Below are 13,413 nucleotides of genomic sequence, written 5' to 3' on the forward strand. Positions count from 1 at the left end.
GATATATTAATTTTAATGCTTATTACTTGTCGTCATTATTATGGGTGGAATTTTGCCAATTATTTTTTTCTAGAAAAACTAGATTTTCAGCATTTGCTATATTGTACAGAACATTGCCTAGGAATGAAACTTAAAGGATTTTGTGATCCTAGCATCCTCTTTTTATGACACTTATCAATAGATATTCACAAAAAAAGCTTATTCATAAAATTTCAGTTGATTCCAATTTTGTGTTAGCAAGTTATGCATGATTATGTCTGAGACCATACTGTTCCATAGGCCACTGTTGTAATTTTGTTCTGGTATACCAGAACAAAATTAAAATTTGATAATATTTTTGCTGAATTAATTAATCTGCAAGAAATTTTTGGCACATAAACATTATGCAGCCAGAGGTTTCCAGTGGTATAAAAATCTAAACTTAAAAAAAAAAAGTGGGGAGATGAGGGCATCATGAAGCTGTGGATCACGAAAAGCCCTTTTAATATTGCCAGTATTCTTTAAGAATTAATCTGTTTATTTCAATTCTTTTTACACTAAATAACTTAATTACCTGGATCATTAGTGGTTGATAGCTTCAAAAGAAATTCTGCATTAGGCTCAAACAAAAATACAAAGATATTCAAAATGTTCTCAGGAGACACAATATCAGGATGCATATCGTCAAGACTAAACCATCCTAAAGAGCTTCCCTCTGCATCAAACTGCAAATGAAATGGTGCACTGCCAAGAAATAAGATCTGGACATAGACTTTGTAGCCATTAGGAGCGCATACTTCCCAACGGCATGGCAGGCCTGCTGGATTTTGCAACAAGCCTTCTATAGGGAAGGATAAGTTGTAACAAGCACCAATCTCAAGCTCTATCTTTGGTGGGCCACAGACTGTAAAAGAATAGATACATTTATGAAGGCATTAACATTTTAAAACTCCTGCTTTATATAATAGATTTATATGACAAGAACCCAGAACCTGCTATCAAAATAGAGCAGGGTTCAGCAGTTTGTTTATCTCTTTAATGTTTGTCTGTTGTTTAACCTGTCAGTTTGTGTGAATTGTAATTAAATCCTGGATGAAACAAGTTCAATGATATTGTACATGTCAGGCTTATAGCCCATAATAAGAATGGTAGCCTATTAAAAGACTAGCAAAACTGAAGTGAAGATCAATAAAAGGATGCAACTTGCAACAAGTTTTAACTTGCTGCATATATACCGTAAAAACTCGATAGTTAGCATATGTGCTTACTATTGGGCGCTTTTGAAACATGCAAACATCAAGAGCCCCATCCACAAAGTGTAAAGAGTTTTGAGCAAATCATCGATACACACAGTTACATACGAACAAGTAAGCCTGCAAATTTATGTCTCAACCCCATTAGCTCAGTTGGTAAAGCGACGGACTTTGGTACAATTTCATGTTTTCAAAAGCGCTTGATAGTAAGCACATATGCTAACTATCGAGCTTTTACTGGTATTGCAATGCATCTGTAACAGATATGTATACAGATAATATGAGAATATGTTAAATGAAAGGTATGTAAGAATAATGTATGTGTATATAAGTAAATCTTCCCTTACAGTAATAATGCGCAAAATAAGTGATTTATATTTTCCCTATCAAATGTTTAGTTTTCAATATTAGATTTGTCCTCTTATAATTGTAAATGTAGTAAAACAATGAAATCGCTTTTTCATTCCAGCCCCTATTGTGTATCAGTACATTAATGTTGATCTGTTGAACAGCTGTATTATCATATTCTTATTCCATTTAAAACACAAACTCCCCCTGTGGAAGACATTTCCAACATTTTCTACAGGGGTAGTGTGGATTTTAAATGGAATAGCCCAATAACGACATGAGGAAGTGCATCTTTGCTGAATGAACCAGGCGGCGGATGACATGATCGAGCCGGCAACTCGTGAAACCGCCCGACCGTATGGCATTTTCCATATACTCGGTTAGTTTTGTGGGGTTCATTATCGAACCCCAACGGTTTTAGCTTGTATTTATATTATTTATCAACATAGGCCTATTTGTTTGTGATATTTCAAGCGTTTTAAAATTTCAAAATAATCCCATTCAATTACACGGTTGACGATGAAAATTTACTGAATTTAGGGACTGCACGTCATACACCACCTGGAATGAACTATATACTGGTTGCTATCCTCAGTGTTTTGACATACTGTCGTATGACGATTTTTGGGCAAAATGAGTTATATAAACTTTCAAAATCTATGAATGAAACTCTATATATTCACAAAATTTTGAGACCTAAATGTAATTAGTTAATAAGATATAACACAAATTAGTGTGATACCCCATGGTTTTCATGTACCACCTGCATGAAAACTGTGATTTGGCATACAGTCGTATCATGATACGTCGCCATATAGGCAGTTGCCTATTGTTTTGACATACTGTCGTATCACATGACGTATCATTATTACTACATCTAGGTTGTCAAATTGTGCATGTTTTGGCATACTGTAGTATGAATTTGCAGATTAATGCTTCTATATAATTAGTGAATGAATAAAAACTTTGTATTATGTTGAGAACAAAGAAAGATATATTATTGATTAGGCCTATATTCTTTAATAATAATAAACATATTTTACTTAGGTGCTCTCCAGTGGGTTTTCAAAAATTAGAAAAACTTTAAATGCAATTTACTTTACTGACGCTTTGTTTTACTTACAACATTCAGATGTTTCATCACTGCCATCAATACAATCCTCAAGATTATTACACAAATCTGTCTCTTCAATCACTTGAACTTGATCAACACATGTCATTAGATCTGAAAATAAGCATATTGTATAGATGCAGAGTGTGTCATTAATAGCCAATAACCGAAGATTCTGAAGATTTATATTTGAGAGCTAGCCTACAGTAGTGTGAAAACCATACTGAGTAGAGTTGGAAGGAAATACAGAAACCCCACAAATAGTCCAAAATTTGTCTCTCTACATGAAGCAGGCAGATCTTATGCAACTTGTTGTCTTTAGAGAATGGAACAGGCTTTCTGAGTCTGTTAGGAGTCAGTACTCCAAATCTTGTTTGAAAACCTTCCATTTTAATTTATAATTTTGTCACCTCATTTGATTGCTTTTCCTTTGTTTTACTGTATTTGCTATTTATTATGTCTTTGTGAGTTGCATTGTCATAGTGTGATCAAAAATAAATTTTCCACATTTACCTATGATTAGCAAACTATAGGCCTACTTGCATTTCATTTAGAGTTTGGTAGTGACGTAGTCGTAGTGTGATATAAAATTGGATCATTGAGCCCATATTTATTGGTCGAGCTATGAGTTTTAAAATATTGGACTACGTCTCATCCAATATTTTTAAACTCATAGCGAGACCAATAAATATTGGGCGTAAAGCATCCAATTTTATTTTATTGAGCATGATACATAAATTTATCAGTCCAGTTAGAGTTTTCAAATATAATTGTGCGAGATTCTAGCAAGACTGATAATGTATCATGAGTAATCTATCAAATTTATATTATTATTATATTTTCAGAAGAAATATCCTTCATAAATATGCAAATGCAGCTACTGTCCGAGTGATGAATTAATTGGACAGCTAGGTTGCATACAAAGGTATAGTATGCAAGATTCCAAAAACACAATGTATTTTGCTGGTTGCAGTATGTAACCACTTGAGCCAACCTAATCACACAGAGTATATACACTACCTGCCGATTGGCCAAAAAGAAGTTTTCATTATCAATTGGCCCAATCAGCAACATTGTTAGAATAATTTCACCACACCAAAAATTTGTGGTGAATTATTTACAAAGGTCCATTCTGATTGGTGATTGAAGTGAAATTATCATGTAATTGACCAATCAGAGGCAATGTTAGATCGACAGGTAGTGTTCAGGGGGTTAAAGTACAAACAATTTGAGTTTATTACCTGATGGGTCAACATTTTCAAATTCAATAATTATATTTGAATTTCCATTTTGCCTCTTTTCTCTAGGACCAGCCAGTAAAGATTCCCATGTGAGCACCAAGACTTCATTGGGAGAAACAACTTCATTAATGCCACCTAACTCTAGATCTCCAAAGTCAATGTTTGTTATATATGGATCATCAAGACTTCCAACGTGAAGAATGTATGGATATTCAGGGTAGTCTATTATTTGGGCATGGACTCTCTGACCTGGAGCTGCATGTATCACCCATCTGCATGAAGTGGTTATTGATAAATCGACTGATAATTCATAGATAGCACCACTTGGTATGTTTATGATCTGATTGTCACATTCTGCAAAGGTAAATAAAAATGAAGTGAATTAACATTAACTGCTATTATTTATAGGTTAATAAATGTGTATCACTTGTTGTGAGTTAAATTGTACAAAATAATGCACGCTAACTGAGATATTGATGCATCTAATGCACAAGCCCCAAAGGGGGGAGTGCAATACAATTTCTCGAGCAAATTAGTGATAAGCATTTATTTACCTATTTCATACACACACAAAAAATCCCGAAATTTTTGCTATTTTTAAAACAAAATTGTCACTAAAAATGTTGGAAAATGCAAGCAAATATAAATGCATCTACCCGCAGCACTGCGCGTACTACGCGCAGTGTGCACCAGTGCAATTATACAATATTTATGCACGGCTAGTAATTGCTAGTAACATTTGCTCTGATTGGTTTGCAGTATCTAGGAGTGTATGAAATATGCACAATAATGCACAATAGTGGACAAATCTCAAAAATGCATTTGAAATGCAATTGTGACCTACTGCAGACTTCTTCTTGCCATATTTGTCAAATTCTCCCTCCCCCCCCAAGTCACTTTTCCCCTCAGTGTTTACTCAGAGGCCGTATGTCTCAATTTTGGCCCAGTGAAAATAATTTTGTCTCACAAAAATTTGTAATGCTAATATTACAATTAGTGAATTTGGGGAATTACTGGGCCAAAATTGGGCCAATTTGGGAAGAAAATGTTTCATTTGGCGCACCCAATTTCCCGAGAGAGTAAACACTGTTCCCCCTCCCCTTGTCCCCTTCTGGAAAACATTCCTGGTTACACCACTGCTGTAGGTAATATGGATCCATGTTACATACAGCAGCAATGCCGAGTACTATCTTCATCTAGTGATCATTATAGTGTTGATTCACTGACAAAGATAAAAGAAAAACATGTTTCTTTTAAAGGTCCGTAACCCGATCAACAGCCTCATCCCCCTGATTTTTCATATTGTTGATGAGTTTTTGGTATCATATAATAGATCATATTTTTCTCATTACCATTAGGAAATTTGACATTCCAAATTGATGTATTTCCGACGAAATTGTAAAAATGGTTACCAAATTAGCGCTATCAGTGCATTGTGGTATAGGTCCATGAATTTCTCTTTTCGTACATGCACAGAAATTCTGTACAGTAAGCTTTACTGGTAACAGCCAGTAGTAGCCAGGATTTCTGTGTGAGGGGGCAAAGACAAATTTTCATCCCCACTTTTTGTCATATGTTTAATCATTTTAAGGACAATTTACTCTTTGCTGCTCCCATTTTGTCCCTGAAAATGTTTTGTGGGGCACTCTACCCCACTGCCCACGCAACTGGGAACAGCTTACTAATACTCCTCTATGATTAAATGCGGCAATATTTCTGCAAAGTGCACCTTTCTATAAACATGTCAGTGAACTATATTAACATAAAATCACTGTATCTTTGCAAAATAAGCTTACAGCAGTATACGGCATACCGTCGCTGTTTGCAATTTCAGGACCGCAATGCAATTTGCATGTACCAACTTACTGAGCTCATTTTCCAGGGGCAGATTTGGGGGATGCCCCAGTGTGCACCTCCAGCGTGCCCCTTAATTTTTGCAGAGAGGTGCTGTGCCCCCCTAATTTTTGCAGAGTGGCGCCTGACTTTGTGTGGTGCCCCCTATTGAAAATTCCTGGATCTGCCCCTGTTTACTTACCATAATGGCAATACCATTCATCACTGTTATCCAGGCATTCATCATCTAAATTACAAAGCTGATTGGCATCATATACTTCAAGCTTGTTGTTACAACGATATTGATCTGTAAATCGACATTAAATATATTGATAATTATGGTTGTAAATATTATGGGTATGAATCTACTGTCTAAATCGTATTATATAGCATCACATATTGCTAGAGCACTTCAAACACAAATTCACACACTGTACATAATTTATCGCCCGTATATTGTGAGTAGTATATCAATTACCAATGACTATAGTAAGAATTCCAATTGAATGAACGCTCGCTCCAACCGCGATCGTATATCGCATATTTCAAACTACAACGCGAACGCACGACCTTGGATACAATACTAACCAATCATAAGTGCGTTGCCATGGTTGTATTCACTTCCGCGTTACTAATGCACAGTCGCACACGCTGGCGTACGTCGTGCAGTGAACGCAAAAAAACGTCACGCTATGTCAGGCTGCGTTCATTTAATTGGAATTCTGACTGTAAATGACCTTATTTTTTCACGTAATTAGCATCTCTGTACCATCAAATATCTAAATAAAATTACCATCTAAACAAGTTTAGGATTATGATTCCATTTAAAATCCACATTACCCCTGTGAAATATTTTAGAAATATATTCCACACGGGGAGTACGAATTTCATATAGAATTAGCCAATTAACCAAGCCTATTTAAACCCGCCTTCCCTCTGTGGAAGATTCAGGGTGAAACTTTATCAGAGGGTGCATGAAATTCAAATGGAGCTGCCTAATGTGCCAAATTCCATTTGAAATACCTACTCCCCCTGTGGAAAATATTTTCAATATCTTCCTCAGATGGAATAGCCCTATACGGTACTACTTGCCTATATCATCAGTCTCTGACAAAAGCAAATCAAACCCTGTAGCAGTTTCCCGAAAACCAGTAAAAAACCTAAGTTGGAGTGTCTCAGTGAGTGAAACAATATCAAGCATGGGAACTGAATTAATTCCATCGTAAAACACGTCAGTAGGAGAGTTGTCAAGTGGTCCGATTATCATAAAATCTTCATCACGGTCAGTCACAAGATCAAAAGCTAGAAAAGTAATTCTGAGTCTCCTCCCTTCTGGCGCTGTGATGACATACACACATTGTATTTGGTTTATGTAGTTATTTGGGTAATTAATGGAAGTCAGTTGGTAAGTTTCAGCAACATCTAAAGTTATATCTGCTGGTCCGCACACTATGAAAGAAATAATAAAAAACATCTACATGTATTAGAATTTTGAACAAAATTATACAAGACAAGTAAATAGAATTTGAAATATTGATGTTAGGCCCCAAAAAAATAAAGATTTGCCTTTTTTTATCTTCCATTAATTTCTTTTTGATTGTATTCCTTTTTCAATCATTAATTCACCTCAATTTCTAGTCAGTCCTTGTATTTTGTTGTTATTGTTGAGAAACATGGGTACCATCAATGTATCCCCCCTGTATACAACTACACTTACATAGTTCTATTGGCTCATCACTGTTATCTGAACAATCAAAGATTCCATTGTTGAAGTCACTTTCATTAATCACTTCGATGTCATTACTGCAATTAGGAAAAACTGAAAAACAAATGCAAGGGTCAGTATTGAAACAATAAAATCCCAAATTATCAGAGCAACAACCATGAACAATTCTACCCATCAATATGTTTTGTTCTGATGTTGGTGATTTAACGTGCACTTCACCAAGACCTTAACTGATGAGCAGGTACTCTCAGCAATTTATATTGTGATTACCCCCAGCAGCTCCCCATTTTACACCTGGGTGGATTGAAGCAATTTCTTTTTAATGTTGTTGATTTAGTGTGCGCTTCACAAAGTCCGCAACTGATGCGCAGGTACTCTCAGCAACTTAGATTGTGATTACCCCCAGCAGCTCCCCATTTTACACCTGGTTGGAGTGAAGTAATTGGAAATTAAGCTATCTTGCTCAAGGACGCAACACACTGGCCGTTGTGGGGCTCAAATCCGCAACCTTACGATTATGAAGCTCGCGCCCTAACCATTGGGCCACCGTGCTTCCCACTTATTGTCTCCATTTACTAACTGGTCCTGGTTGTGATGATTATTTCTAAATATAGGCTGATAGGGTTCTTCATTTATATAAATAGCTGCATTCTTGATTGATGCTGAATGGTTTAACATATAGTGTGTCTTGGGCCATGGTGATCAGTGATTTTCTGTAATAAGTGCTGAGACCTGTGAGCTTCTGGTCTATTTTGTTCATGGAAATATTATTTTTTCTGCATTTCTTGAATAAAAAATTTGAATGCAGTAAAATTGCAAAAAAAGTGTAATTCCTACAGAAAATAAACTTCTTTAGCTTAAGGGCTGGGGTATGAGCGTTTGGACAGTATTTTTTGTGGGACATTAGAGCACATCAGACATATCGAATTGCATTCTGAATCTGAAGAATGTCATTCTGATATCAAATAATTTAGATTTTTGAAATTCGCAATTTAATACACATTTTATGGCAAATCATTAAAATTGATATTTTTGATATTTAACAGTACTTGAAGTAAACTTTATAAATCTGATGATTTATACTTAAAGTAATATGTAGGTGGGATGAAAAGCCGACGATCAATTGAAAATTTTGACCTTTCATTATTGAAGATATGGATTTTTTTCCCAAAACACCCAAAAAATTAGGTCTTTTGGGAAAAAAATCCATATCTTCAATATGAAAGGTCAACATTTTCAATTGACCATCGGCTTTTCCTCCCTGCTACATACACTTTAAGAATATGTCATTAGATTTATATAATTTACTTCGAGGACTGTTATATATCAAAATTTGAAAAATATCAAATTTTTATAATTTGTCATAAAATTTGTATTATATTGTGATTTTCAAAAATGTAAATTATTTGATATCAGAAAGACATGCTTCGTATTCAGAATGCAATTTGATAGGTCTGAGGTGCTCTCATGTCCCACAAAAAATACTGTCGAAATGCAATAAACGCTCATTTTAGATCCCTTAATGAAACTTACCCATTCTCTCAATGGAAGATATCTCCATCCAGTACCCCACTGAAGTGCTAGTAAATTCAACATATAGATCAATAAAATTTGATCCAACCACATCATTTGCATCAGGACCTGTAAAATATGCAGCACTTGGACCACTTCGGATTGACAAAAGTCCATCTCCAATATCAAAATATCTAAAGTGGATGTATAGTTGATATCCATTATCAGTGTGAAAGTCAAAGAAACACAATGTTGGCTCCTCAGGGTAGGGGTAGACGTCTGGGAATGAAGGTGATGTAATTGACATGGTACTCCCTGGTTCTATGTACAGTATTAGGGCACTACATAAAATGTCACCTAAACAAAGATAAAATAGCTATGTTAGTAAATAAGAATCAGTAACTATAGTCTGTATACTTCCTCAAATCAGTAAAGTAAAATTAAATTTTGAGATTTTCCTAAAAACTGTTAATTGTTACTTTAATATATACGCAGTATGAAATCATATTTGTCACTGTATATTAACCAATTTCATTATGTACAATGTACCGGTACTGTAAATGTTATTCCATTTTTAATATACTTTTGATTAGAATTATTCTTAAGTTACACTCTATAACAGGGCCCCCTAGAATAGCAGTGCTTTGTCATTGAAGACGCTACCCTGTATAATGAAAGCACAAATAAATAAATATTATCTCTAATGACCCTTGGTACACGCAATGTTTAAACGAGTACTAGCATTTGTTGAGCATAAGAAGAGTGACCCCTCATAATGACCCTCAGGTATCACATACATAAATGGATACCAGCATAATGTTGAGGCATTACCTCCAAATGATGACCCTTGGTACCCCATGTTTAAATGGGTACCATGTTGAGCTTAGTAGGAGGATTCTCTCTGATGACCCATGGTACCCACATGCATAAATCAGTACCAGCATATGTTGAGGCTATAAAAAGTGACACCTCTAATGACCCTTGGTACCCACATGTATAAATGATGTACCAGCATTTGTTGAGGCTACACCTCTAATGACCCTTGCACATATAATGAATAAATGTGTACCAGCATGTCTTAAGACAAGAAACACTACTGAACCTTCCTCAACAAGTTATAATATATTATGGGTCTCATAGCCCCAATACCACATAAAAAGATAATGTGGACTTTCAACAATGACAATTAACTAAATTGTCTAAATCAGTAGATCATCCTTCCAATACCTCCTTTGAAATTGAAAAGGTTCAGGCCCGCAACCAGGATTCATGTTGGGGGCTGCATTTGAAAAAGTGGACTTTTTTTCAAAATTTGGACCTTTTTGAACGAGGGGCAGATTTTGAAAAAGTTATTTTTTTTCCAAAATTTGGAAAACAAACCCCTCTGGTTAAGGCATTCTGAATTAGTCACTGTAGTTTATTTTACTGTCATATATCAATCAACTCTTACCATCAGGATCACAGAAGCTCTCATCGCTACCATCACTACAGTTGATTTCTCCATTACACCGCTGTTCAGCTGGAATACACATCCCATTGCTACATTCAAACTCTAATACTGAGCAAACTATGTCTGGGCCTGTAAATATGGAACAAGTCATACATAAGTAACACCCATGCCTGATGGTGGCAAGTAATTTTATACTGCATTTTCAAAACAAAAAATCTTAAAAGAAATTAATTCTTGTGTTCTGTAATATCGAGGATTGGGTGATATTGGGGTATTCTATTTAACATCCACACTACCCCTATATGGAAGATTTTGGAAATATCTTCCACAGAGGGTGTATGAATTGCAAATGGAATGAACACATTAGCAACTCCATTTGAAACTCACCTTCCCTCAGTGGTAGATTCAAGTTGAATCTCTCTCAGAGCATGTATGAAAATTCAAATGGAGCCACTTAATGTGTTCATTCCATTTGAAATTCATACTCCCCCTGTGGGAGATATTTCCAAAATCTTCCATGGGGGTAGTGTGGATTCTAAATGGAATAGCCCATACATCAAGCTATCAGCATGTTTACAACTGAGCACACAGCAATACTCACTTTCTAGAGACAAAAAAAGCTGTATCTTGTAAGATACACAGGATTATTTTTGGTTAAGCTGGAAGAACAGCAGACATATTTTGGCAAGGGCAAGGAATCACCATGCAATTATAATAATTATAGGCAAATTGAAAAAATATGGTTATGAATGAGGTTAATGACTTTGTATCAGATTTTTTGAGAATGTAAATTCATTAATTCCAAAATATTTGTGAATATTCTGAATCATCCAGGTAGATAGATGAATTAAAAATTAAATATCAAACTGATCATCTGGACATAACTGTTTTGAGTTGGCTATAGTATCACGTCTCATCTGAGACGCATCATCAGGCCTAATGGGCTGGTGCTGAAGTGTTGACCCGTGACTCGGTTGGAGTGACGTCATGGGAGAGTTATTGAGGAACCCGTTTGATGGCTACCTTTGAGCGACGGGTCAAGGAGGCCATATATGTCTGCCGCGAGGAGCTTTCACTTATCCGAGGAGGGGGACTATGCCACAACCTGTCAAGGGCCTACAACGCAGCCATCAAACGGGTTCCTCAACACCTCTCCCGTGACGTCACTCCAACCGAGTCACGGCTCAACACTTCAACGTCAGCCCATTAGGCCTGACAATGCGTCTCGGATGAGATGTGATACTGTAGCCAAGTCAAAACAGTAAGTCCAGATGATCAATTTGATATTTAATTTTTAATTTATTAATTCCAAAAGCAAAATGTTTAAATTTTTCACAATATCCTGAAAGCATTAGCCCCTAATTAGCTCCTAATTAGAAATTTAAACCAGATTGGTACACTTACCAGGACACAACAGCTCATCCTCATCAGATCCATCGATACAATTTTGGACTGAATCACATATGACATCAAGAGGTTCACAATGTACTGGGTCATCACATAAAAAGTATCCTGGACATTCAGCTATGACAATTGAAAAAAAACACTATATGACACAATCTTAATATCTATGGTGACATAATTTATCCATTATATACCTTTGTAATGTTATAGGGGCAACCTATAAAAATTTATGCCATATTTCAAATGAAGAGGATGCCCTCAATATCTTTCAAAATTCTATTTTTTACACAATTGTAATGCACTGTATTAAACTAACATACCCTGCAAAAATCAAGACTTAAGGTGCTATAGTTTTGTCAAAATGTGTGATTTTGAATAAAGCGCAAGAACCATTGTTTAAATATTACAATGGAAATATTAGCCAAACATGTACACGATGTTCATAACATAGTATGTACATGCTTGTGGAACGGTCATACACACATCAAAGGACCGTGCCGTAGCACAACTGACGGAGTGACATGTATTGGCAACGTCTGCGCTGGTAGTAAATTCCAATGATCTTTGCTTTACCTCAGTTGTTGGGCTTAAAATTAAAAGGGGACATATTTGAGAGTAAAAGTTAACCTTTTATGGAAGAGAAATACCAATCTATTTCTTATGGAAATGTTACAATATGGCTTTAATTGTGAAAACTATAGATGAGTTGACTTCTGACGTCAATGCCTGACAGTATGCGCATGCATCATCACCATCTCTATTGTTTTTTGCCTGGCAGTATGCGCGCGCATCATATTTTTTCAGGGCTTGTGTTTTTAAAACTCCCGCCACATCACAATAATACTATTGAACAGTGTAGTGGTTTAATTGGGTTCACTCAAGCATAAAGATATACCAGTCCCTTGCCTTTGTTGATAAACATTGAGGTCAACTCATCTATAGAGGGCTTCATATTTCAATGTCTGAGATAAGTCACACCATTATTTTTTTAAACTTCACAGAAAATGCTCCATAATGAGAAATGTTTACACATAGATAATAATGTTTCAATGATATTACACCTGGTTCAACTCTCCAAAAACGTATTTGAAAAAACAAAATCAACACTTAGTGTCAAAATGCAAATTTACCATGCAGTGTATTGGAATTGTTTGATAATACACATAAAATAACAAATCATTTAGTTTGTTTCATTGGCAGATGTGCAAAAAGCACAGAGCAAACAGGTGTGAGTACCACATAAAGAACAGTGAGTGATGCCAAAGATGCACATTAGGCACACATGTTGCCCAATTTTTTTGATACAATTGGTTTCTATGGGACATGAAATGATCAGAAGTTGCAGGGAAAATTTTCATAAGATATCCAATTGGGCTTGGCAACCCTTATAATTCACCTCTTCGGTAATCCTATAAACCTTTGTGGGTAGATCCTGATGTTGTTACCAGACGTCATGCAGATATGCAAATTGTTTAGCGAATACAGTTACTTGGAGAACAAAAGATAGAATTTTGTCTTTTGCCTATCCAATACTGTGTCATAATGCATCGGCTGGC

General features: G+C 35.7%; 1 protein-coding gene across 1 annotated transcript in view; it reads right to left on the bottom strand.

The window, feature by feature from the left end:
* Positions 1-13,413, bottom strand: part of LOC140154473 (uncharacterized) — a 29,940-nt gene that overhangs the window by 14,658 nt on the left and 1,869 nt on the right. Inside the window, exons 3-11 of the mRNA XM_072177041.1 lie at positions 11,858-11,977; positions 10,454-10,582; positions 9,025-9,360; positions 7,483-7,584; positions 6,858-7,214; positions 5,968-6,072; positions 3,933-4,286; positions 2,704-2,805; positions 554-883 (exon numbers count right to left, since the gene is read on the bottom strand). Of these exons, the coding sequence (XP_072033142.1) occupies positions 554-883; positions 2,704-2,805; positions 3,933-4,286; positions 5,968-6,072; positions 6,858-7,214; positions 7,483-7,584; positions 9,025-9,360; positions 10,454-10,582; positions 11,858-11,977 (1,935 nt within the window). The remainder of the gene's footprint in view (positions 1-553; positions 884-2,703; positions 2,806-3,932; positions 4,287-5,967; positions 6,073-6,857; positions 7,215-7,482; positions 7,585-9,024; positions 9,361-10,453; positions 10,583-11,857; positions 11,978-13,413) is intronic.

The sequence above is a fragment of the Amphiura filiformis genome, chromosome 6 (assembly GCF_039555335.1).
Source record: "Amphiura filiformis chromosome 6, Afil_fr2py, whole genome shotgun sequence".
Classification (NCBI taxonomy): Eukaryota; Metazoa; Echinodermata; class Ophiuroidea; order Amphilepidida; family Amphiuridae; genus Amphiura; species Amphiura filiformis.